Source organism: Osmerus mordax, chromosome 22 (assembly GCF_038355195.1).
Source record: "Osmerus mordax isolate fOsmMor3 chromosome 22, fOsmMor3.pri, whole genome shotgun sequence".
NCBI lineage: Eukaryota > Metazoa > Chordata > Actinopteri > Osmeriformes > Osmeridae > Osmerus > Osmerus mordax.
The window spans coordinates 5,709,534-5,736,256 of record NC_090071.1 but is presented as its reverse complement, the minus strand read 5'-3'; the positions used below and the strand labels follow the sequence as shown (position 1 = coordinate 5,736,256).

Here is a 26,723-nt window from a genome sequence, read left to right as displayed (position 1 = left end):
TCAGAGTGGGGAAGGTTTGGGTGAAATGGGCCGCGTCCAGAGATGGTGAGATCACCAGCGCTGGCGCCACTTATCTGAGCAGGATCTCGGACTGCCCAGGAGTTTCCTGAATGAGCCGCCAGTGCTTTCCACCGAGCTGAGCTGGAAAAGGAGAAGTGCCTGCCCATTCTGCTGAGAATCTACAACTGTTTTCTTTTCAAATACCAAAAGAGGAACTTCAGCTGTTAACTCAGAATGAGCAAGAGTACTTGGAATGTGTGAAATCCACACCCTCTCAAGGTGTCTCTCCAGATAACATGCAGTATATTTAAACACAGTGTCAAAACTTAACCTCCCAACACGATAGAATATCAGCAGAAGGCACTTTAATACAATAGTCTAACTTACTCATTCATCTTTCTCACACTGCCTCTGACAGCAATTCAAGTTAATTCTGGGATATAAAAGCCAGTTCTGTACAGGATGTAATGACTTGTGTTTACCCACAGTGACAGCTCACTCCTCGTCCCTGCCCCAGCCAAACCCCTTCACCCCATCCCCTCACCCCATCCTCGTGCCACAGATTAGCTAGACAACAACCCTTTCCATGCTTTCCAAACGGACACAGAGGGGCCTGGTAATTCCCTTTTGGTCTGGAAATATGCAAATGCTGATGATGGCAGCTTTCAGATCTCATTCAATGGAACATCTCAGACTGTGATCCGATGAACTGGCCAGTTTGTGGCAGGTCCCTGACTTACTGAGCAAGGGAATTATCCCTGTACAATGCTTGCTGTCTGTCAAACCATGAAGGCACCTAACAGCAGTGGGAACTTACTTTAAAATCAACCCATGAAAACATACTGTAGGAGGAAACAGTGATGGAGAAGGGTTAAGATTGTGCAGTATGTTATTAGTCTAAATTGCTTGATGAGAGTGCAACAGTTTGCTAGTTTTATTTGATAATCATACGTGCCTGCTTGATTGTCAAAGGGATATCTTGTGTTCTTTTCAAACTAGTCCCACGGCAGCAGCCTCACAAATAGGATGCGTATTTTAAGTTGCTGTGCACTGAATATAGTGCAGACAATTCTCTGTTGTGGAGTCCTTTCCCACATGCTGTTGAATGGTATTATGTGGTGTGTTGTTTTAGCTGGAGATACTACAAAACACAAGTCAAATTAAACACTCATTCCGCAATTAGCACTTGATCAATCACAGCTAATTGGGGGTACCAATGGCCTGTTTAAAATAGTCTAATGCGAAAAGAGTTGCAGACCAAGCAAATACTGTTCAATGAAGTGTTAAACACATATCACAATATGTTATGTTTAGTAAAATATCCTCCAGCCAAAATGCTTTTACTAGAAATCTTACTTGATGCAAAGAACCAAAGGTTTGACATAAGCGCCATGACGATACTATGTCGGTCTTGATGAAAAAGGTTCATGTGCGAGCGTGTCTGTGCATTTGAGTTCTAACTGTATCCCTGACTTTCAATTTACTGTACGAAAGGCTGGGAACCTTTCATCAATATACAAACTAAAAATGGATGGCTATCATCTGCAACTACAAAAGTGGTTTCTGAAAATGGAACCCTATCCCTGATGGTTTTAATACTGAACAAGGTTTGGATTTACACATAGAAAATGCATAGATATGCCTTCAAAAAATATTTTGACTATATTAAAAGAGACAGCAAGTCAAAAATAACTGATAAATAGATAATGTCCTTTCTTGTCTCAAAGAGCTACAGATCAACTGTCCTTAGTTTTTTTTATAGAGTGCCTTATGCAGACTGTATTCAACTGCAAATGTTTAGGAAGTTGGAATATCACTGGTCCAAGAATGGATTTCAGACAGTGGAGAAAATCAATCAAATACGTTAAACCTCTATGCACCAGTGGGTAGGGATTTTAATTTCAGTATGAATTGTATTAAATAGGTATGTATTATTGTTCTACAGTTTATCTTTGTAGTTTACAGTCTGAGACTAAAACCCTAGGGTGCTAGACCTAGTTTTAACTGGCGTCGCGGTGTCTGTGAAGATGATGTAATCTCGTTGGCAACTTGGTTGTAGTGATAAGCCTGTATCTGTATCTACATGGCTTCCTTGTATTGAAATAAAGCTTTGTTTCTGCCCTGGAGAAATGGAGACCAAACACAAGTCAAATTAAAAAATGTATGTTAACAAAGTCAAAAGCAGAGTATTGTAATGTAACTGTAGCATGGGTCTCTCGTGGTTGTATCCATTGCATGTATTTGTAAATGTATGTTTTGTCAGTTACAGTATGTTAAAAGTAGATAAATCTGTCTCTCCTTGTCAGTAATTGTTTCAAACAAGTGTTTAAAATGAGGACTTTTTGTTACAGAACTCTCATGTCTTCGATAATTAAATGCTAACATAGCCTCAGAGATGTCAGTGCAACAATAGCTGGTGACTCTGAAACTGACACTGGCTTTGCTTTTAAAGCAAGACTGACATACTCACTTTGAGCACGATCAAAGCCTCCTCACAGAGATATATGATATCTGAGTACACGTGAGGACGGACGGAGCTTGCTGCCAGAAAAGAAGAGCAATTAGGTCGACATCTACTGGGCTTTGTTTACAGGTGTGGTGTTCCCCACAGGAGGATCAAAGCAGTCAATAAAGGCAAAAGGGGCATATTTTGTTCATCTTGACAGAGGGCTAGGAAATAGTTTTTTTCTTCACATGATAATTAAATGAACACACTAAATTAAATCGTATCTTGATTAGAGGAGAACCAACGATAAATAATCAGATAATTTCAGGACACATACACAGTAGCATCGCAGTAAAATGCTATGGAATTTTGAGATAATATTTGAGGCCTTCCTAATATACAAATAGGCAAGTGGTTTGTAATAACTTTTCAGTGAAATCATGTTAATCCAGTAGACAATATAGTGGAAGGAGGTTGAAAATTGTACAATACTTTTTCATCTGGTGTTTACAGAATCAAACCATGAATCAACTACGACATGCAAATTTGGTTAAAAGGTTATGATGCCATGTGCCTCATAAGTTTTGAAGGAGTAAAAAGTAAATGTTAACTATGGTAATTATGTAGGCTCCTCTTGCTGCATAAGAAAGGACCAAAGCCTTTTAAAGATGCATGTCAGCCCTGCATGAAAATACCTGCCTGAGCTCAGATCTAAGCCCCAGCTAGCATCATCATAGGTAATACAGGGATCTGTAATACCCTTTGAGGAGATTTAGTGTCTGATAGTTTCCTAATGGGATTAGCTGGAAGGTAAACCTCAGCACCATTATGCCGTCCTTTATTTCCTCTCTAAAACAGAAGTGAGGGAGGGAGGGACTAGAATTCCTTCCATTTCACTTCCTCAGCACTTGAGAATCCACTTCCTTTTTACTTTCAGAGATGCATTGAGATACTAGTCTTGCACCGGGGGGAAAAGTATCTATGGCTTACTGACACCAACACGCCTGATACTTTGACTGTATAGGATACAACTGAGAATGTATCCTATCAAACAACTACAGCCACAATCATGTTTCATCTTTAAGTTAAAGATAGGATCATCCTAAAACATTTTGGGGAAAAACATTGTTTGTATTGCACATGGCATTAAACAGATACTTACTTATGGTCTTACACTTCATCCTCAAAGCTGAGCTGGATTGCCCTCAGGAAGTGCAGGTGCTGAATCACTCCGATAAATCTACATACATCATTCTCTAAAATGCATAAAATACAAGTAGGACATGCCTCAACAAAACTAACAACCTAAGGGGTAAGAGTAATATACTACTGTATTACAAAACCAAATGTGCCCATGTGTAGTCTAGTGGGGCCTATTTACTTCTGTGGTGGTACATTTTCACAAAATAAAACAAATCAAATGGGCCACAGGGGCATATTGCCTGAAAACAATTACTTACTGAAATTGTTGACATATGACAACCGGTCAGTCTTAGTTGTTCTTTTAAAAAAACTGTCAAAAGCATGTGCTGCATGGATATTGAGTATATCAACAATCCCAACAGCGTGTCCACTGCTTTGTAAGGAAAATGTACTGTTGATCAGTCTTTAATCACTGCTTCACCTTTGAACCATTGGCATAAATAAATCTCCTACACTGCTTACGCAAGAAAGGAAAGGTAACTGTGACATGCTGCATAGAAGCAACTGTACACTATTCCTCGTTGTGAATTTCAATTTAAGACGGATAACGATGCTCATCACTAATTCTAATTGGTGGTTATGCAAAGATTCTTTAATTTACACCACAACGAAAACGTCCGACTCTTGTTTTATGTGATTGGTGGTCATCCTATCATTGTTCTGCTGTAAACTAGTTTGTCGGTTTCCATTTGCCATGCAGACAGTCAGTCAAACTTGCATGCGATTAGGCTACATACTTGTGGGAGGGGCAAAAAGGAACTAAAGGTAAACAATCCTCAGAAACGCCATATTGAGTTGAAACTAAATGCGGTTTTGTCAGCCAGGGAGCTTCTAAAAGCCAGAGGATACGTTTGCAAACATTTTTCATATGCTTCACTCGGAGAAAGCACCTGTCTTGTCATGTCAAATGATAACAGTCTGAGGTGTTAACGTGTAGCTAGCTTCTAACATAAGTTTTTTTAGCTGTCGGGTGTACCGGGGAAAATCTAACCTAGATATATGGTATACCATAATATCGGTAGGTAACATTACACGTGAGGACGCCTCATCCGAAAGAGGTTGACAGCTGACAGTGACAACTTGCGTCGCTGATCACAGAACAAAAGTGGAACTTCGCCTGTGGAATGGAACTCTACAGAAAGACTCGTGTCTGTTTGGAACATATGTAATTGCAGATATTCTCGTATGCTGATGCACGATCGACGTTATGCAAGAAGTTCCATCAACACAGCGCTTGCTATAGGTGGCTCTGCCTTCTCAGTCAAAGCTTTACAAGAGGAGCTTTCGCGTAAAGTAGCCGCATAGCAAGCTGCTTATCATTGAAGTACAACATCCCAAACGAGTGTAGCTAGCCAAAGCTATGGCATTTGTTTTTATGCGGGTCTGTGAGAGGTTAAATTGAATTCGGTCATTGAACAATATCGCCCATGTAACACTATAGCTTTACACATTACACACCCCTTGGCGTATCTAGGTAATAACTAAACTAGCGTGTTAGTTGGCCAAGTTTGACGGCTCGTGCTTTCAACATTGTTCAATGACTGATGAATGGAGTTAACGTCCAGGCTTCCCGTCCGCGATCGGTGTTTCCACGAGTCGAGTCAACAAGTCAGTAGCTAGCTCGCTTCAGTAATCTTGTGACATTGAATCTAACGTTACGCACACAACTGCCACCCTTAGTAAAACACGTTTGGATATATTGCACATTTGGACTCGAATTCCCTGGACATATTACTGTACTAGCTCTTGCTGGTTGCCGCGACATAGCTGGCATCGGGGATATTTTCTGAGGACTCGGGCAAGCTACAGTACTTCAACTGCCAACTGGAGGCTGTCAGTGTCAATAACACACTGCACTGACTATGTTGACATACTAGGATAGCAGTCCAGTAGCGATGTTTGTGTTTTTGTCCAGACATTCACAAAACTCGGCGGAGGAGCAACATTTGTAGCTTTGTGATTTCCTCGAAATCAAAGGATTACATTTGGATGGAAAATGGTAGCTGCTACCAAGCTGGCGTTCGCCGTTTTCCTCGTCTCGTGTTCCTCAGGTGGGTGTGGATTGTGGAAAGCCTGCTAGATTGCTCGATATGCTGGTATCTGTCTTTGTCTATTATCAGTAGCAGACATTCTGTAGTGCAATGGTTTGGTATAGCTGTGGTGTCTTAAAGTGAGTCGATTGAATGCTTTGAATTGACATTTTCATTGAGTTTGAGATATCAGTGGTCAGCAACCGTCCGGTCAATAAATCGTCACTTTCTTAATTGTAAAGACACAGACCAGGGTTACAAGCTACTATGTGCACTGGTGTCCTTGGTGAATATGCTAACCCTGCATAATGTATAATTTTATTTTTTAAAGCCCTAAAAGTTGGTTGGTTATTTGTATTCCCAGGTTTGATGAGTAGGCATTATCAAAGGATGCACCTTGTCCTTGTCACTGGCATGTGAAGTTGTCATAAATACCAGTTGTCCTTGATTTAGGCTATATTTGGTCTGATGTTCATGGTCTGCAAATATTTCCCTGCTCAGTCAGAGCAAACCTATTATGTAATTGTCAAATCTTTTCAGGCATGTAGAAAGCAAATGTAAGTACTATCCTACATATCTGTAAGCTCTTATGGTTAAATAAGCTTCATGAGGAATCGGGTGTTGCTCTTCTCCATGCCCTAACCCTATTGCAGTCTACATCACCCAATTGTGGTTGTAGTCTAAAGTTATACTTTGTCTCCCATACAGTACTTTGGTAAAATATTTTTTAATTGTCCAGGGGTATTGTTGAGAAGGGGCATACAGCCAAGACTGTGGACACTGGGTTGAGTATCTTAGTAATAATGTATTATAAAGTCCATTGTGTAGCCTATCCTGTACTGGTCAGTAATCTAATGGTGTTAGGCCCTTAAATTGGACAAAGGTCCACACATAGATTGATCCTCTTTTAAACAAAGCTAAAGAGGTTACACAGCCATATGCTGAGGGTAAAGTAGCTCTAGCCCAGAAAATCCTCTGCACAAAATGTAGAAAGGTTACTGTTTGCTTCAATAAATCCTTCAGTAAAGTTCATTATTAATCCTAAATCACAGACCTGGTATTGTTCTTAGTAAGTATGCCTACCTAGTACCCCCACATCTGGGGTTGTCCATGATTTTCACTTTCAGTTTGTTTGAATGCCTTTTCACATCAAGATCAGACTCTCAATCTAGACCTTCCAGTTTACATGATAGTGAATGGTTTTGGAGGCGTAAAGGAAAGGGTCATCTTTGGAATGGGTTACCCTAACCCTTATCTGGTGATAAGATGGTCTCTGTCGGTCTAGGGCCTATTAGTAGCTCAATCTTTGTAACTGGAGTGATTTTTTTAGTCTGAACTGGTCTGTTTTCTTTGTGGATGATAAACAGCTACAACCACAGTAGCTGCTGCAACTCTTTTTCCATGTTTGTTCTTTCTCAGGCCTGTAGACTCTCATCATGCTGTCAGTTTCAACCTGAAGCCCAAAAGGACACAGGCTCATTCATTGCATTTAGGTTGAGGTAACATTGAATTTAGGGTTTGGATGTGAGAAATTCATACATTGAGAGGATGGAGAAGACTTGGAAAGTGTATATTGTTCGAATTTGCATTTCTCTTTTCAGTGTGTTTATATTTGTTTGTAAAGTTTTTTTTTTTTGGGTTATGATTTATGAGAGCTTACGTTTTGTGGCCAAAGTCCATTTCTCTCCTTCAAGCACTAGACTAAACTCTCAGGTGCAATATTTAGCTGTTTCCTGATAGGTACAGAAGTTGGCATGTAGCCCGATGCTGTGTCCCAGTTTTTCCAAATAACTCCTGCTTGAATAATGCAGTAGGCTCCAAAAGCTCAGGTGTGTTTATCATGACAAGACTCCTTTCCCATTGGACCTGAGAGCTCCAGTCCATGCATTTCCTGTCTATTGTCACCATAAGCAGAATGTGTTGCCTCGGGGAACATTGTGACCAAAGTTATACACCCTCTCAGGGATTCTAACATATCCAGTTCCATACATGAGATATTTCTGTTCTTGCGGTAGAAGCCCTACACTGAATGCAAGCTGCCATGTAGACCTGCCTGTTAGTGTTGGACCTTAGTGACAGATGGATAATGTGAAAAATTCCCTTCCATCTACAGACTATGGCCCTTTTCTGTATTATATTTTTCTTTCCCAGTTGGATTTCACAAACTACCATATTGCATAACTCTAGCAGAATGTCAAACAGACTGTTATTTGAGTCAGGGGGCAGATTAAATGTGAATTCCCTGGCAGGGATTAAATAGATGTAATGTAAATGTTGGACATCGAAGTGTGTAGATATACAGTGTTATCCTTCATTAGGACTTGTTAAAGGTAGATACATCTTTGTAGCAAATCTTCATGTCCTGTATTGTCAAGTCACCTTCAAACATCACCAACACGTAAACAATAACGCAATGTGACAACACACATTGGGGAGTTAACACCATTGCCATGACAACTGCAATGCATATTGTCAAAGTTGGCTTCCAGGGTGATGATGAGGATGATGATTCTGCTTATGATTCGGTGATGACACAAAACATTGCTACGCAACTCTGATTGCATATCAAACACAGATGTGTGCCGTCATTAATGTGTTGCAAGAGTTTATTCGCTGGCATGCGGGGGTGGTTTGATATGCATTACTTGGTAGAGACACCAGAAATCCCCATTTATTAGCCTAATATTGATCTAGTAATAAAGCAAACAATGTGATGGGCTCATTTAAGCAAGGCTTTAACCATTAGAAAAGGGGTTTCCTGTGCTCTGCAACTGAACTCTTGGACATGCCATAGGTTGTAGCCTAGTGTGAGGACCCAGCAGGCCTGTACTGTAATAAATGCATCCTGCAGATGTTGCTTGATATGCTTCAGAGGCCTGCAGTCTAGACAGACTGGCTGTGCAATGGCCTGGCTTTGATCCTTGATTAGGCAATAACAGGAAATGTATCTTGTTCTTTTTTTCAGGTGTCTTTAGGCTCTTTGCGTCTTTTTTGCATGTTGTTGTTCTACCTGAATTTTCTGAAATATATTTAGTCATTTCTGTTACCCAAAGCACAAAGCGAAAATTGTAGGCTAGCCTATATGTGGCCTGTATAGTAAATTTTTTTAATGGATCTTTTTCTGTTGCGATCAAAATGTGGTCAGTCAGGAGGGTTACAGTAAGTTATTACAGAAGGGATTGATACTGTAGGGTATTACCATTAGTATCTGGCCTGTGGATTTTTAGTTTATTGACTGCTCTAGAGAACCAGAAAGGGACCAGGGACTGTGTGTTAGGAAATGCTGCATTTGAGAGAGCGTGTTCATCCTAGTGGCATAACCTCACTATTCTCTCACAGTTGTCTTAGTTGAGCTGCAGTGGTTTGTAGTCAGTGATTTGTTTAAAGCATTCCAGTCACTTAAGTGTTTCTCATCCCTTCAAGTATTTTAGTATCCCAACCTCCTCCAGATAATTCCAGATAATTTTGCAAGTGGGTCAAGCCCCCCCTGTGTTTAAAATGTGTTCTTTTTTTTATATCTTTCATGTATCTACAAGAACACTATGCTCACAGGCTGGTTTGTAGCCTATTAGGGAGCAAGCCCTGGAATGTGGCACATGGGCGAACTGTACAGTACAGTGGACGGTTCAGTGTGAGCCCAAATGCTCAGCCTGGGGCAGCATTAACAGCCGGCCATCAGCAGTATAGCCTAATTGAGGTGGAGACCAATCGGCTGTCGGACATTCCAGTGGGGATTAAGGGATTGGATACTGTTGCTGAGTTTGGTAGTTTTAATGCCTGTATGGAAAGACTGCAGCCTTTGTGACCAGCTAACCTACCCCGCCGCCCCCTGTCACGGCTGAGTCAGATCAAGCTAACGCAATTCTCCTGCTCATAGGTCGAGCCTATATCTGGCACCACGATTCAGCATTCATTCCGCCACTAAAGGATGTGGTTTTGCTGTCACGGACGGTGTTACATGGAACTTGTAGATAAACAGGGGTTCCAAGAGAGCAGAAGGCCTTTGTTTACGGTGCAGTGTGTGTACAAGCCGTCGCTGATTATTCTTTTGTGAGCCATCACGAGAGATCTGTGGCTGCTTGTAATTTGACCATAAGCACTCCTAGCTTACTGTAGAAGAGCAGCATCCCTCAGCCTGTCACAGGAACAGTGATTAAGCCTACCCCAGGCAGCGAAGGCTTTGTGCCCCGGTGGCATACAGTAGCACCCATACTGTACCCTACATTATATAACTGTAACTCAAGCCCGGTGCGCTGCACAGGGAATCTGTGTGTTGCAGCGCACACACGATTCAGCCCGCAGTCTACTCTCTGCACAAGTAATGCAAGCTGGCTGATAGTCAGCAGCAACCCAACACTGCAGCAGTCCCAGCCATACACTGCTCCTTTACAGCACAAAGAAGCAGCCCCAGTGATTTTCCATGGCTCTTCATACAGGATGGTTGAAGAGCCCGTGAAGGTGTGCTGTAATGTGGAGAGAGGATTGCCTGGTACGCCTTAAAGGGCTGCACCACAAACGAGGGGAACTGAGTCAAGTACAAGCCGGCCAGGTCTGCAGGGTCAACCGCCGATTTGGTGAAGTGGCCTATCTTCAGCTCTCCTGCTACAGAATATATTACCAGTGATGTTATGATTCCACTTTTCTGAGCGGGAAAAAGTGAAAAAAAAATCGAATAATAATAATCACATGACTAGGTGTCATGTCATCTTGAAAACATAGACTCTAGGGCTTCGGTGTAGATCTCGGAGTAGAAGAGATGGTTTGGAACCTGCCTATGTGCAGATGCATGGACATGGTGAAGAGAGCAATGTTCAGTTGTAGTCTGGAGTGAGACACATCAGGGTTTCCTGTCGTCATTGTTAATGACCCCCAAACACCTGCTTGAGGTAGGAGGAGGTCACAGGGAAACAACTGGAATCTAGATTGTCCAAATGTAGTCCTTTGGCAGATGAAGGCAAACTAGCCAGCCAGCTCCCGTGAGATATCTGCCAGAAGCATAACAGCTGAATGATTTGTGTAAAATGAGAGCTCATTCAGGTTCTCCATTCAGCAAGCCAGGCTGTCCAGGGACTTGGTCAGTGACCACTCTTCAGTTACCTCGAGATAGCTCTAGGGCTGTTGAGATGAATTCCTTGCTGTCGATTTCCTGTGCTGTTTCCCTAAACAAGCTGGTTTGCCTGAGGGTAGGTTACCTAAAGGCCAGTCCACCAGAACATTTAGAGAATAGACTGACAGAGTGAGGAAATATTTCCAGGTCTGTGTTATTGTGCAGCCACGGTTACGGAATCCTTTTATTTCGCTGGCCTGTAGTTTTGGTCTTCGCTGTTGTCAGTTCCTTCTGTCAGGTTAGCGTTGCAAGTCTGCCGATTCCTGAGATTCCTTTCCATAAATAAAGCCACACTGTTCTGTTTGATATTACTATGCTTTTCTACTTTGCTGGAATGCCTGTCTGAAAACCCAGATGACAGTACTTGAGTTGAAGTATATTCTCCCATCAGGATTTACATTTTGAAAGGACCTGCCTCTCTCCCTCCCTCCCCATCCATTTGGAGACCTGTCCGTCTTATTGCCAGCAGAGTTCTCCAGCTCCAGTAATGCTCAGGCTTCCATGGTTACCTTCTCCCAACGTCACCTTTGGCTGGCAGACAGAAGGAGTTAGCAGCGTAGCTTGTGGCCCGCAGGAGCACTGGAGGGAGTGCCAAGACCTGACTTTTGCCACATACTCCAGCAGCCAGTCAGTGGATACACTATGCTCAAATTCCAATCAGTCCAAACAGCTACAGCATTGACTTGAACCGAACTGAGTGGAGATGTTGTCCTTTGGCAAATTCACAACTGTACCTCAGCTTGAATTGTAGCCAGGGTCCCACTTAAGCTAACTCTGCTGTATTGGTCCAGAATGATTGCCTCCTTGTTTCACTTACTGTACGTATAGACTTGCTGTCGGCCGCCTGTGCAGTCAGCTACATAGTAGACGGTTGAGTTAACATTTGTGCTAGCTATACTTCCTACTGCTTTGTAACCAGAGATCCTCCTACATTGTGTGTTGTTATCTTAACATGATGGATCCTTCCAGAAAGGGATCAGCAGCTTCTCACAGGCTGCCGGTGCTTCTCAAGCTGTGGTCAGGAATGTTTCTGTTTCTGTAAACACTTCCTCTAACGTTCTTATTCTGGTTAACCACTACACCACATCACATTCGAGGTCTACCACTTCACATTCGAGGTGACCACTTCATGGAAGCAACTTGTCCAAGAAACACTACGTGTATTTGTCAGACTGGCCTACATTGGAAGGTTCATATTTTTTGCTATTCTATTCTTTCAGCGCTGGTTTTTTGTTTTGTTTACTCATACTCCTTCAGTATCCAGGAAGTTTCCAAGTCTCAAAAAATGTTCCTTTCTGCAAACAAACATGCCGTCCGGTTTGACGTTTTCAGACTTCATGGAATGTGCTGCAACAAAGGGTCATTCTGTGGCCTAGCCTGACTTGTTGCTGTATGTGGGTGGGAATGTGCTCTTAAGGCATTGTATCTGCTTGGCACAGTCATTGCGTTGGCTATGCACTCACTGTCATTAGTAGATTCTAGGAAAAGACAACTGAGTCAGAAGATTGATTCAGTAACAAACAAAACTAAATCCCTCTACCATTCCAACTAAGATGGCTTGTTAAACATAATAGTGCATTCAGGCAGGTTGTTTAGTTTCCTTAAACAATACTTTGAGCTTTGTTCACATGGAGCCCAGGGTCGATATGGGTCACTCTGCACCATCTGGCCTTGGGCTCTACCTTTGGCCCCTCGATGCTGGAGGGGAAACTGGTTCTCCTGGCTCGACAGGCCCCTCGATGCTGGAGGGGAAACTGGTTCTCCTGGCTCCACAGGCAGCGATGCGGCCAGTGTGCTCATCTGGACTGTGGGATACTAGAGATGGCAGGCTGCCAGGTGGACAGGACCAGGCCAGGGCCGCAGAACATAGTTTAGGAGGCCACGAGCCAGAGCTGTTCTTAGCTCCAGAGGGAGAACTTGGAGCGAGGAGGAGCTTGGATGGCCCAGCCTTGGCCATCCAAGGCCATGGTTGGGGGGCAAGATGAGGGGGGGCATCATGTATGGGGAAGTTGAGAAAAAAGATGGGGAAAGAGGGTAAGATAGGAGGGAATATAACATTGCCCAGGAAATTGGTATGCTGAGATGCATGATTGCCTCATTTCAAGACTAGTAGCCTGTAGGCCTAGGTAGGAGCATTGGTAAGCTTTAACCCGATTGCCTAGACCAGTTTCTGTGTTGTAGCAGGCCAGTGTTTGTGTTTGAAATAACCCTGCTGCAGCTAGACCCGGGCTCTAAGCCTTGTTTACCTTTAGCTGCGTTTTATTTTTTACTTAATCCTGACAGATTCAGAATCCTGATGAAAAATACATGACATTGCTAAAGTTAGCCTGTTACACAAGCAGCGTTTGAAAAGGCATGTTTCAGTTTGGCTTGCCCTGCATCCATTCATGCTTTAGTAATAGGCAGTGACAAGTAAGACATGGTAAGTTTAGTTTTTTTCCTTTCTATTTTCTTTTTGAAGGAGTATGGTGGATGGAGGGGGGGGGGGGACTTTGTTACTTAAAGCTCATTTCCAGGCGTTCAAAATAGTCCTATTTCACACATGGTTCCCTAGTTCCCACTTGACAATACAGTACAGCAGGGTTCTCCCTACAACAACCAAGGCAATCTGTTAACGACTTGCTAACCTAGGTCATGCCTTTCCAGCCTGGTTGCATTTTGCTTTCAGCCATAAAAACGTTTTGTTTACTCTGAACGTCCTCTGACCCGAACTCTCTCACCCGCTCTCCCCGCCGTGCAGGCGCCATCCTGGGGCGCTCTGAGACCCAGGAGTGCGTCTACTTCAACTCCAGCTGGGAGAAGGAGCGGACCAACCGCAGCGGCATAGAGCCATGCTACGGTGAGAAGGACAAGAGGCTCCACTGCTTCGCCACCTGGATGAACGTCTCCGGCTCCGTGGAGATCCTCAAGCAGGGCTGCTGGCTGGATGACGTCAACTGCTACGACAGGTAGGCCCGGCAGGCCCACAGCTAGGAGCTGCGGCTGTCTCCCCCCCCCCCCCCCCACCCCACGCTCTGGAACAAGAGGATGGAGCAGGATGTGGGGGAATGAAGACTTGAGAGCTTTGATTTATATAGTTGTGAAAGGCTAGAAGTGGCTATTTCTTCCAAGTACAATGTTTTCTGAGCATTCAGAAGTTGTTGATGTTCCGTGGTGTTTTGATATAAACACATTTATGGGCGTAAAGAAAGGTCCAGGCTAAACGCACACTGTTCTAACCCTTTGGCAAATTAATAAGATAACAGGCCAAGCAGTCTACTGGAACCTCCCTGACTGTCTCTCTGCCCATTGAAGGTTCATCTTACACAGTGGCCCAGGCGAATGCCAACTCATTTGTTTACAGTATATGATCTGTCCTATCTTTGCCAATTCGGAAGGAACAGGGGACAGAGCCGGAGTCTCTCCTGTAATTGTATCGGCTAGCTAATGACGCGCGTGCTAAAGAACATTCTAGATGCCCCCAAAACATTTGACCTGAATGAAACTACTTAACATCCTAGCCAGTAGTGCTTTAGTGCTGGCACGTACTGCAGTCCGTAGAGTCTTGCAAATGTCAAATAATCGAATGCCAGAGGCAGAGGGCTCTTACTGTCGTGTCCATCTAGTCGCTACTGCCCCGTCCTTGTTGACTCCAGTAACCATTTGAATCATGAATGTCCTGTATGTTTATGGGTCATTTTAGGCCCTGCACTGTAACACATATCAAATCTATTTTGCCTCCTGTGAACTGTAGGCCCAGTCCTCCTCCCTAGAGAGCCCAGATCAGTGTTTGGTTGCCTGCACTCAGCTTGTATGTGATAGTGATGTGTGTGTGTGTGTGTGTGTGTCCTCTTTGTGTCCCACAGCAGCGAGTGTGTGGAGAGGAAGGGCAACCCGGATGTGTTTTTCTGCTGCTGTGAAGGGAACATGTGCAATGAGAAGTTCCTCTACAGCCCCGACACTCAGACGGTGCAGAGTAAGTTCCTCTGGTCACCGGGGCTGTCGGCCCCGTCCACGACCCAGTTAGACACACACCAGCAACCCTCCAACAACCTGAAAACCACAGCAGTAACCGAGGTCTGTGCAGAGCTGTGGTTCTGTTAACACTGGCAGCCTGGCAAAATCCAATGTGGCCTCCCATGTATCTGGGTGGGGGGTAAGGGGGCTGGACTACATGGCTGAATGACTCGTTTTTGGGTCAGGGGGCTCTTTGGGGCAGTTATTTTTGGCTGTTGATTGCAGTCTTTGATGGAGGAAGTTACAACCATCACTCTTCATTTTAGAATTGCATGTTCTACAATGCAGAGCAATAGTATAACCGTTTTAACTGATTAGTATTTCAAGTTACTCAAGTTCTATATGGTCGGAGACCATAAAAATGTAGTCTCAAGCTTTCATATCTTAATACTTCCCTCCCTTTTTCTCCTCTTTTCTTGGCCCCAGCAACCTCCAACCCGTATACCCCGAAGCCTCAGCTGTTTAACACCCTCCTCTACTCTCTGGTGCCCATCATGGCGATCACAGCCATCATCCTTCTCTCCTTCTGGATGTACCGCCATCACAAGCTGGCGTACCCACCCGTCCTGGTGCCCACCCAGGTATGTCTGAATCCCCCCCACAGTCTCACACACACACACACACACACACACACACACACACACACACCCATTGGTTGTGTGTACATCAACGGATGGGCCCATCTGTGATGCCGCCTACTCATCTTGGCTTTGTAGAATACAGGCAGATGTTGAGAAACACTGGTTGAGGTTGAATTAAATGATCCTGCTCTTCTCTGCCGACCCCTCTTCCGAGTCCGACTGCTAACTTTAGCTCCGTCAAGAGATGCCTTCTCCCTTCTCAGGTCTCTCGATCAATCCGTCCTTTTTCATTTGCAGTCTCCGTGTGCAGGAGTGTGAGTTGTGCCCTATATGCCGTTTATCTTCTTTCATATCTCTGTAAAAAAAAAAAAAAAGCCAGAACAAAGGTGGGAACATGAGGTTTTGGAGTTTTTCGAAAGCCTAGTTCAATGGTCACAAAGGTCACCAAAATACTCCTACTCTGCTATCTGCCCTTTGCCGTGCTTTGGTGAAGAAAGCCCAGGGTTGGCTGGCAGCTTATTTTCCGTGCAGAACTCCGCGTCCTGACCTCCCGCCTCCCTCTTTTTGTGATCTATTTCTGGGGCGAGCCGAGATGGCCGCGTCCACGCAGCCCGGCCACGGACGGCCACGGTGCACAGAAAGGTCACACACACACACAAACACACACACTTTGATGAAATTTGGTGAACGTGTTCATATACATGTTTAAGGTCAAGGGGTGCAAGTGGGTTTATGCTTCGTTACACACACACACACACACGCTATATGCTGTCATGTATGTAGGGATTCAGGTGGCTGAGCGGTGAGGGAATCGGGCTAGTAATCCGAAGGTTGCCAGTTAGATTCCCGGTCATGCCAACTGATGTTGTGTCCTTGGGCAAGGCACTTCACCCTACTTGCCTCGGGGGAATGTCCCTGTACTTACTGTAAGTCGTCTGAATAAGAGCGTCTGCTAAATGACTAACTGTAAATGTAATGTATTCATGTGAGGTCTAGATCCCCTGCTCCACTTCAATCCCAAGAAGGAAGGAAAAATAAGGGAAGATCCAATAAATAATGCAGTTTTCTTTTTTTTCGCTCTCTCCATCTTTCCCTCCCTCTTGCGCACACACTTCTCTGCACAGGCCTCCATAGGTCTCCCTCGCTCGCATTCTGCCACAGGTTGAGCTGCGGAGCTATAAAAAGCCAGTTTGGAGGCAGGCCCTGAGGACATTCAGTGTTTAATTAATAATGCATCTCCCCGGAGCAGCGGCCCTGACAGCCCACGTGCAGGTGATCTCTGACACCGGCCCATCTCGCCCACTTTTACTCTTAACCACTGTGTCAGATTTGGTACCGCTGCCCTAAATGTTTTATTTGTATTTTATTTTTTACCCCCAGTGCTGGGTTTTTTCAACATGGGGAGCAGGCCTCAGCAAAACAAATGCACCCTGTTGATCCTTGAGGGGAAGGGCGTCCGCCTCCGTTTGAAGTAGCCTCTCTCCTCTTTACATAAGAGCCTTCAGCTCTCAGGATGCACCGCTTTGCCTGCCGGCGTCACACAAAGACTTAACAGTATTGAAATGGAACGTCGCTACATCGCCATGGCAACTATAGAATGCGTGAACCCGCCGTCGGTGCACTGCTCATTTGTGGCGGAGGGGCTGACTAGCCATTGAGATTCTGTCCTTGTGTTGAGCAGACATGCGTGTACTTGTGATGCAGGGATGGACGTTGTGCCCGGGGTCATTCTATTTGGTTTTCGGCTGACCTCTCTGCAATGTATCTATCTCAAGCACCGAGGACCTCCATACAATGTTTCTATGTGTCAATGTGCCCTTGGGGGCTAGTTCGAACAGACCAGCTCATGCAGGTCCAGACCTGCCTAGGATCTAGCCCTGCTCCTGCTGTATGGAACCTGAGCCAGGGGCCGCCTTGTGCATTATTGATGAGCCTTTAGAAAGGCAAACACTTAATACGGTGTTGTTCTGAGTTTTGAGATGGGTGGGGGCGGGGGGGGGGGGGGGGGGGGTAGATTATGGGATGGATAAACAGACGACGGATTACCCACGAGGCGATAGAAATGTTAACCTCGCGGCGCTGTTCAGAATCCTGTTTTGGAGGCAGCATCATACCTACAGCAGTCAGTCACCAGTATCCAGTCACCTCACCAGTATCCAGTCACCTCACCAGTATCCAGTCACCTCAGACACCCAATTCTGCCGGTGCGTGTTGGGTAACAGCCGTGGGCCGAACACGTGCGCGGCGTCTTCCTGGTTCTCGGGAGAGAGGGCCGAGCGCCTCTGGAAGCAAGCCGCCGCGTTCTCCAGCGTCTCCACCGCGGCTACGCACGTCATCCCGTGACGTCGAGGGTCGCCTCGCCGGCCCCCCGGCCCACGTATTTGTCATCTGGGCTCCATTTCTCACGTGCCAGTGCGAGGAATTGAGCAGGAATTGATTCCGTTCTCGAGCACACAGAAACCCAGTGCTCTCTCTCTCTCTCTCTCTCTCTGCAAGGGAGACGGGGAGGAGAGGAGAGAGAAATCTCTCCCTAACCAGAGTCATCGATCACCCCCCTCCCCCCCCCCTTCCCTCCCCTCGAGAAACACTGCACTATCTGCAGCCATTTCACCCTCAAAAACAATAACTACTCTTTGCCTCCTTTGCCCCCTCTTAACTAGCACGCCTTTCATATAATGATGGAGGTAAGATAAGTTCAATTGAATTTAAACGTTTTTTTTTCAGTGCGTTTTAGCCATTTTTACCCCTCACATGTTTTTTTTCATATATATATTTTTTTTTTCTTTATTTTTGTTTACAAGCAAATGCTATATTATGCTCATTATGAATACGTATTTGTTTCTTTAATTATAGCTATATTTTTTATTAAATATTTATTTTTTGCATGATGGATGTCTAACCCTTGTGAAAAATGCAAACTACAAAGAACCAAATGCATGGATTAAAGGAAAGCTGTCATTGAATGCACTGTGTATGAGCATGGAAACCTATCTGTGATTGTCTTCTGCAGTTATGTCTGGTGTAATGCACTCTGGGAAATGGAGTTTGCTCAACTACAGTATGTAGTTCTGTATTGTACAGCTTGTGTTGACAGATGGGTTAGAGAGGTGTCAGTAGCTAGTCTAGAAATAGCCTGTGTCTGGGACTTTCACCTTGTCCATTGAAAAAGAGGACGTTGTTTATGTCAGTAAATGTGACATGTTCAATATAATCACTAGTCATTGCAAACATATTGAAATTGAGATTCTGCACCCTTTGATATTTGTTTGCTAGCTATAGACCTCTGAAGGCTTGTGTGTGCTGTTTATGAATGGGGAGCTCTAGCCTACTGAGTGAAGTCATACCACGTCAGTGTGCACACAGTTTACACAAAGGGGCCTTACTGATGAGAGATGCAGCCATTTCCTAGTCCGCCTACCTTTTTAAATGGATGGACTTCCGAAGCAAAGCTGAAGGAGACTGATTGGGGATGAGGGTGTTGGGTGCAGGATGGTGGTGTGGGGTGCAAGTGACAGGCGACAGATATTTTTTCATTTCCCCTGGTCTGCTGACAAAGTGTAACGCGCCCCATTGAGTGTCAGCCCCGTGATCACAGCCACGGATCTGATGACACTCACTGCCCCAATCCCCCTCCCCCCGCCTGTACACAGATCACAGGCCGCAATGATGGATGGGCTTCAGAACAATGCTGCCGCAGATGGAAACCAAGCCAGCTATCACCATCCCTCCCCTTTTCCCTCCCCTGTCCCCTCGCTCCCTCAGGGTCAGTCTTCTCCTCCTCTCCAGGAGATAGCAAGGGGCCTCCACACTGGTGGAAACAAAGCCAAATTCAGTGTCTATTTCAGTCGTTGCCCCGTCATTCCAATGGAAATGTTTGTTCATTTTCAAGGCCGATTCAATTCCTAGAAAGTCGGCGGCAGCTTCTGGTTAAACAGAGTTGGCTTCAGCCCGCAGGTATGTCTCTGTCAGCGATGCAGCCCTTCACCCTCTGACAGAGCCGAAAAGACCACAGGATGGGCTCGAGGTCGGCCACCTTGCACTGTCCTGCGGGTGTCAAAACCTCGTGGCACTGTCCTCGTCGCACTTTTCGGTCAGAAAGCCCTCGTGTAAACATTGTCCTTCGCTGTGAATGCGTCCCCTCCGCATAGTCCTCACCATCGGCCTGCCAAGACTCATAACCCTTAAATTCAATATAGCCCGTAAAATACTGCAACATTGTTCCCATCTCCTTCTAAGGACACATCGTAAACTGGAGATGACAGTTACATCTACCGTTTTAGTACACCCCCAGGTACACGTGTCCATTAAAAAGGAATATCATTTCTAATGCCATCTTTACGACATGTATTGGAATAGAAACTTTGGGGGGAATTAAAACGTGATTTTTTTTTTGTTTACTTCACCGTGACCCTGGTCAATGTCAGAATGCCGCCTGTTGTTTACGACGGCTGTCTATCCTAGCATTCCCCTAGACTTGGGACGTTAGTCCCCCCCTCCCTCCCTCCCATCACTCCATCCCTCTAGTCCTCCATCCCCTCCACTGGCTGAGCCCTCGAGTGGGCATTGAACCATTTGGTTATCGGCGCAACATGACATTGCTGGGTGGGACCAACATACAGAAACCATTCATGCTCCTGATGCTCGCTCTCTCTTCATCTCTCTCTCTGCTCCCTCTATGCTCTCTGTGTTTATCTTCGCCTGAAAGTCACACGTGGAAATGATTAGTTTAATCCAGGGCACCAGCCGACTTAACCCACTTTTATATTTGGAACACTTGCCTCTCACTTTGTTTTTATGAGAGCGTCCGGCCTTAAGCCACCGCAGAGTTGAGGCTTGACCCGTCGGGGCGACCGGGATCGGGTTGCTCCTCCTGTAGCCAGCGCGGCCACATAAAAATACACAGGACTGTATCCCTCCTTGCAGCCACGCCCTCCTTGTTTTTAGTCTACCAGATCGAGTGTGGATGTGTAATACTGTCTGCGCGGCCCTCATCTGACGTCCACGTGAGTTTGCTAACGCTAAATGTAGCCTCTTTGACTCGCCAAACGCTGCCAAACATGCCCAGTCCTACCTGGCAACGACGCTCAAATATACAGTCCATCGTTGATCCGATCCGTCTGCTTTTGATTTCGCTGACGCTCGCGTATAGCTCAGCTTGTACAGTTAAGTCAATGTAACCCCAGTGCTACCTGGTCTAGATCGAATGAATTGTTGACGGCGTAGACCCTGTCTGTCAAGCCCTCTTATTGCTACAGCTGTAGTTACGTTCTGGTCAGGGTTGGAGTGTGCCCTTCTCCTGGACTCCTGTGCAAAGCAAATGTAAGCACCAGTTGCCTTCGACCTCATACAGTCACTTCAGATGGAACTTTTGTACCCTCGTCACTTTAGCGTAGTGCTTTTTAGTGGCGCTGGCTAACGCCCCCGTCGGCGGAGGGTGCATGTGGGCTCAGCGACGCGGACTGAGGCCCGGGTAACGAGCGTCTGTCCCGCTTCCCTCCCCAGGACCCAGGGACCACCCCGCCCTCCCCCGTCCTGGGACAGAAGCCCCTGCAGCTGATCGAGATCAAAGCCAGGGGGCGCTTCGGCTGCGTGTGGAAGGCCCAGCTGCTCAACGACCACGTGGCCGTCAAGATCTTCCCCGTTCAGGTATCGGTCAAACGGCGCCAGCGAAGATCTTTTGTTTCCGACCCGGAACGAGCTTGTAAACGGAGCCCCTCACAACACCGGCGTTCATTTCGGCACCCGATACTCAATTGTGTGTCCTTTTTAGTTGTTTCCCCCCCCCCCCCCTCTCATCTGTGTAGTGATCCCCCACTGCAGCCGGTGTGGGTTGCGTTGAGGTAAAACGTGTGTGTTGTTTTTGCGGGCGGCGTGCCAGGACAAGCTGTCGTGGCAGAACGAGTATGAGATCTACACCCTGAGCGGCATGAAACAGGAGAACCTGCTGCACTTCATCGGCGTGGAGAAGAGGGGCAACCACATGGACATGGAGCTATGGCTCATCACGGCCTACCATGACAAGGTACTGCTGTCGCCCGCCCACCCGCCCTTCTCTGTCGTTGTCAGGGCTGTTGAAACGTGGCACCGCTAAACAGGATAATGTGTCAACTGTACTGACAACACTACTGTAAAGTTATCAACTCGGTCAGTCAGATATATTTGAAACGGTCTCTTTTGCGGTGTATTGTACAAGCAGTCGTTAGTGCGACTTTACACACAGGGCCGAGCTTTTGGTTGCCTGTCTTTTAAGAAGACTACTTTTAGGGCTGCCTGCTGTTATCTCATTCACGCACTGCCAGAACGGGAGGCTGTCAGTGATGTTCCACAGGTCTGGAACGCCCTCTGGTGGTAACTCTGTGACACTACAACCACTTAAAATGTGGTGGAATTAAGACGGCAGTAGGGGAGACGTTGTTTAAATGACTGCATCATTTCCTCTGTGCCTGAACAGGGCTCGCTGACTGATTATTTGAAGGCCAACGTGGTGTCCTGGAACGAGCTGTGCCACATCGCCCAGACCTTGGCGCGGGGCCTGGCCTATCTCCACGAGGACATCCCCGGTCTGAAGGACGGACACAAGCCAGCCATAGCGCACAGGTGGGCTCCCATTGTCTGGCCCTGCCCCGGGCCTACACACAGGGCTCTCCCCCCTCAGCACCGCCACCTCGTCCTCCTCCTCATGCCAGGCCTGTCTGACTCTGCCAGCTGCCTGTCTGCCTGTCACAGCCCCCCCCGTTCCCCTGGCTGGATTGAAGGGCGTTATTTAGTGCCGTCTCAGGAGAGGGGCATTTCCCTGAAGAACCCTGCTGTGCCGCTGCCAGCACTCCTGCTAATGCTGTCGCCCCCCGTCCCGGCCAGCCAGAACACTTCACTGTGAATGATTACGTCACCCCCCCCCCCCTTCCTGTCAGCATCCATGCATGCAAACGCTCTCCCCACACAGCCCCCCCCCTCGAGTACGCTCGAGACTAGCTCCTCGCTCCGTCCTCCTCGATTTCCCCCTCTCTGCAACTCTCCTTCATGTCTCCTCTCACGACCACAGGGACATGAAGAGCAAGAACGTGCTGCTGAAGACCAACCTGACGGCCTGCATAGCAGACTTCGGCCTGGCCCTCAAGTTTGAGGCGGGGAAATCTGCCGGAGACACCCATGGGCAGGTGAGCTCGACTGGTGACAGTTGTTAAAAAAAAAAAAAGAAAAAAAAAAAGAAAAAAAAAGCTATTAATAGTTATTGTGAAAATACTCAGAGCCAGCTTCCAACTATCAAGTTATCACCTGATTTCTTATGAGGCTTAGAGACCGTTTGCACTGTAAACACGTTTCAGCACTGATGCGTGTGTAAACGTGTAACCCGTGCCCTCCTGTGTTTGTCCAGGTGGGGACTAGGCGCTACATGGCTCCTGAGGTGCTGGAGGGGGCCATCAACTTCCAGAGGGACTCCTTCCTCAGGATAGACATGTATGCCATGGGCCTGGTGCTCTGGGAGCTGGTGGCACGCTGCACGGCCGCAGACGGTGAGAGGAGCCCCCCCCCCATCGTTGTTGTTGTGTGGCCCCGTGTATTGCTCATGATTCCCGCCATGCCTAGCTGGGTGGTATGGGGTCTAGGGATGCGTATTGATAAGATATTAACGGTTCCGACTCCTTATCAATTCCTGCTTATCGATTCGATTCCTAATCGATTCTCTTATCGATTCTCCCCTCTACAACTCTGTGCGTCCAGCACCCCCCCCCCCCAAACACACTCGTTCTAAACGAATTTCTCAAACTGGCTTTGACTGGCTCTGAAATGAGCTAATACCTACCACCTCTAGGCCTCTTCAGGCCTCTGTTTTCAAAACAAAATCTAGTCGGAGATAGAAACTTTCAGTTTCCTTGTGTTCAAGCTTCTATTACTCAACACCAGTAGGACTTACTGGGGTCCTAACAACAGGGGAAATAACTTCAGTGTCACCTTTCAAAAGAGGCCATTTACATGCATGTACTCCAAATGGTTCAACAACAGCTTTCAATGTACTTTGGGTATTTTGTTTAGACGTTTTCAGGCACATTTAACAGGACTATTAACAGGTTAAACAATTAAAATGCTAAGTTTAATAATGGATAAAAAATCGCGAACGTTTGCTGATAACACACGCTGCCCAGATAACGTGACATGATCAATAAGATCAATACTAATGGGAGACGAATGCCGGAGCTAAAATGTATGCTTCAAACGATGGGACAGAAGATAACTAGATCGACTCCACACAATAAAGGCAAATTGCTTCACACAGTAACAAGTGGTTGTGATCACTTTTGAGCAGTTTAGCTCTACCTAGATAGTTAGAGATGAAGCGCGAACGTTAGCTGCGCTGCTGCATGCATCGAACACATGACGTTCCAGTAACTTCATTCCATGCTGTGTGTTCAAATGCTTCTTCATATTTGTAGTATTTCCTCCCTTCGACGAAATAGACTTTTTACACACGTTACAAGTGGCGTTGTTGTCATGTGAAATACAACCAAACTTTAGAACGCTTCTTCCTAGTTGCCAAGTTTGCTGCAGTCTGTCTGAATAAACTATAAAAGTTCGCGCATGCGCAACGGCACAGAGAATCGTTAACAGAATCGTTAAGGAATTTTGCTAACGATTCCAAGGAATCGATTCACTGGGAACCGGTTCTTGATACATTACATTACATTGAGTCATTTAGCAGACGCTCTTATCCAGAGCGACTTCCAGTCCCTAATGGGGTGTGAGCGGGCCGGGTGCCAGGGAGAGAGAGACCTGCTGGCCTTGTGTGCAGCATGCAGCGTGGGGATCAATGACCCAGGGACAAAGCTGACGCCGCGCAGAACGCAAATTGTCAGAACACTTGCATGGCGGAATCGGATCCCCTGAGGTCCTCGCTCTTTTTCAACACTTTGTCCGTGGGTCGGTGTGCGGTTGTGTGTGTGTGTACGTACGGCGTTCGTTTCTCTCTCGCCCCTCGCTGTGTGGTCGTCTGACGTGAGTGTGTGTGTGTGTGTGTGTGTGTGTGATCGGACCTTGTGCGTGGCTGACCGGTTCTGTGTTTGCAGGCCCGGTGGACGAGTACATGCTGCCCTTCGAGGAGGAGGTGGGCCAGCACCCGTCCCTGGAGGACATGCAGGACGTGGTGGTCCACAAGAAGCTGCGGCCCGTCCTCCGAGAGTGCTGGCAGAAACACGCGGTGAGGGAGGGGCGCTAGCACACGCAACCACAACATGTCCAGCCAATCGTAAACTAACACACACGAAAATGTTTGTTCCCAGTATAGCTTCTCAGACGTGTGCTTGTCTCTCTCTGTGGCCCTGCAGGGCCTGTCCTTGCTGTGCGAGACCATCGAGGAGTGCTGGGATCACGAGGCGGAGGCCCGCCTCTCGGCCGGCTGCGTGGAGGAGCGCGTCATCCAGGTGCAGCGGCAGACCAACGTCATCGCCCCGGAGGAGATCGTCACGGTGGTCACCATGGTCACCAACGTGGACCTCCCGCCCAAAGAGTCCAGCTTATGATTGGCTGCGTCAGACACTGTCTCTCCCACTCCCCCCTCCCGCTAAAAAGAAAAACTAAACGGACGTGACTGTGGCTAACCCTGGTTGGTAAGCCGCCACCAGCCGCAGACTGGCGTGGCGTGGTGTGTTTTAGTGCGGGCCACTACTCTCATTCAGGAAGACCCGGGCCCTCCCACACTAGTTTCTATTGACGTTGTAGTAACATGTGTGCCTGGAGATCCACTGATGGACTCTTCTGAGACCCACCCTGAGGAAACTCCAAGCCAGGTCCCTCAACAGACACACAGCAGCTGTGCTGGGCAAAAGGATGCGGTCATTCAAATCAAACTTTTGTCAGGTATTTTTCTTCATATTTATATTATATATGTATATATATATATATAATATATCTAGATGTATCTATATATGTAGATATATATAGATATGGATAGATCCATATCTATATATGTGTGTATATATATATATATAAATATAATATGAGACGGACTGGATCTTGTTTTTATATGAAAAGAAGAGAATAAATCTCCCAGCTCAGTTCATTTCAGTATAAAAAGGGCAACTTGTTTTCAACACAATTGTTTGTGTTTATATGACTTACTAATTTAATGCCAATAAGAAACAGCTTCTGAATGTTTAGTGTAATGCTGCTGTACATATATCAACAGAAAAACATGGTATCAAGTTGGGGTTCTTTTTTTTAGTTTGTAGGTTGGTTTTTTTTGGAGGGGGGGGGGGGGGGGGGCGGGGGTGTACATTTAGAAGCATTACTACTATGAAAACCATGAACCTCCCTCAACAAGGTATACCTCAGTTTCACATCGGCTCTCGTTAACGCAAACAATCCACATTACTATTCAGATGATTTTGGTTTGGTATAGAACTTTGTCAAGGGATCTGACTCATGGCACTCCCACTTGCAGCATTTCTGAAGACGTATGCCAAGAGAAATATGGCCATACATACACACCAGTGTTTCTGCCTTTTATTGCTGATTTCTCCTTTTTAACTTTCTTTTCCTTTGCAACTTGGTTTTAGAATTGTCTTTCTTTTTTTACACTGTTAGCCCCTTACCAGTGATATTATTTGAAAGTATTTATTTAAAAAGCACTTACCTATTATGATTTGCTGTGTCTACAGAGTAGTCCATCTAATGATGTGAGCATGCCTTTTTCAGTTATCGTTTTGGTATACGTATCCTCTTGTATGAGCTGTGACACCTGTACATTTAGCTGCGCTTCGATCCATACGGTCACATGGTAAGACATCTGTATTCTGTTCTGGGTGGTTTCACTTGGCCTGTGCAAGGTCTGTTGTGATGTCTCTTGAGACGCACCTCAGGAAGCTTTCATCTATCCAGTGGCCTCTCCCCTGCTTTCCAGATGGGGGGGCCTCTCTCTCTCACACTCATGCCAAGTGCCATTCCTATGCCACATTACTGCAATGGATACTGGGCGACGGGACGTTCGAAAGTCCCTGTGGGGTTTATTTGTGAATGTGTTCCATTATAGGCTTGAGCGGCTCAGTTTTTCATCTGAGTAGCATTGACACTGGTGCGGTCACATTTGAAATCTCACCTCACACTTTGTCTTTTAACAGATACCACAACAATGTTCAGGGATCCAACAATACTATGCTTTTCTAAGTTACAGTAGTTTGAACCTGTATATGCAACAAGTGCAGGTGCAGTGTGTATACTTCGGCACTGCTGCAGGTGCAAAATTGTCACCGATCTGTAGCATTTTTATTAAAACATTGACCTTGTCATGATCTTAGGGGAATGGAGGGCAGGTGCCAATTCAAATAATACACAACGATTCCTTTACCTCACTGGATGACAGTGCGAGG

General features: G+C 46.1%; 1 protein-coding gene across 2 annotated transcripts; it reads left to right on the top strand.

The window, feature by feature from the left end:
- Positions 1-4,481: 4,481 nt before the first annotated feature.
- Positions 4,482-25,581, top strand: acvr2ab (activin A receptor type 2Ab). 2 transcript variants are annotated; one of them, XR_010879356.1, is made up of 12 exons: positions 4,482-5,700; positions 13,527-13,734; positions 14,632-14,741; positions 15,209-15,363; positions 20,866-21,009; positions 21,242-21,385; positions 21,815-21,960; positions 22,406-22,520; positions 22,739-22,877; positions 24,426-24,556; positions 24,684-25,244; positions 25,300-25,581. XR_010879356.1 is itself a non-coding variant. In XM_067260438.1 (11 exons), exons 1-11 carry the CDS (start codon positions 5,646-5,648, stop codon positions 24,876-24,878), a joined length of 1,542 nt encoding a protein of 513 aa, XP_067116539.1. In that variant the 5' UTR covers positions 4,482-5,645; the 3' UTR covers positions 24,879-25,253. The 2 variants fall into 2 exon arrangements, 1 of the variants encoding a protein (XP_067116539.1); XM_067260438.1 differs by lacking the exon at positions 25,300-25,581 and having other exon boundaries at positions 24,684-25,253.
- The last annotated feature ends 1,142 nt before the right edge of the window (positions 25,582-26,723 follow it).

Coding starts and splice junctions, on each gene's coding strand:
- acvr2ab (XM_067260438.1), top strand. CDS start 5,646: ATGGTAGCTGCTACCAAGCTGGCGTTCGCCGTTTTCCTCGTCTCGTGT. Junction 21,010..21,241: donor TCAAGATCTTCCCCGTTCAG/GTATCGGTCAAA, acceptor GCGGCGTGCCAG/GACAAGCTGTCGTGGCAGAA. Junction 22,521..22,738: donor CCGGAGACACCCATGGGCAG/GTGAGCTCGACT, acceptor GTGTTTGTCCAG/GTGGGGACTAGGCGCTACAT.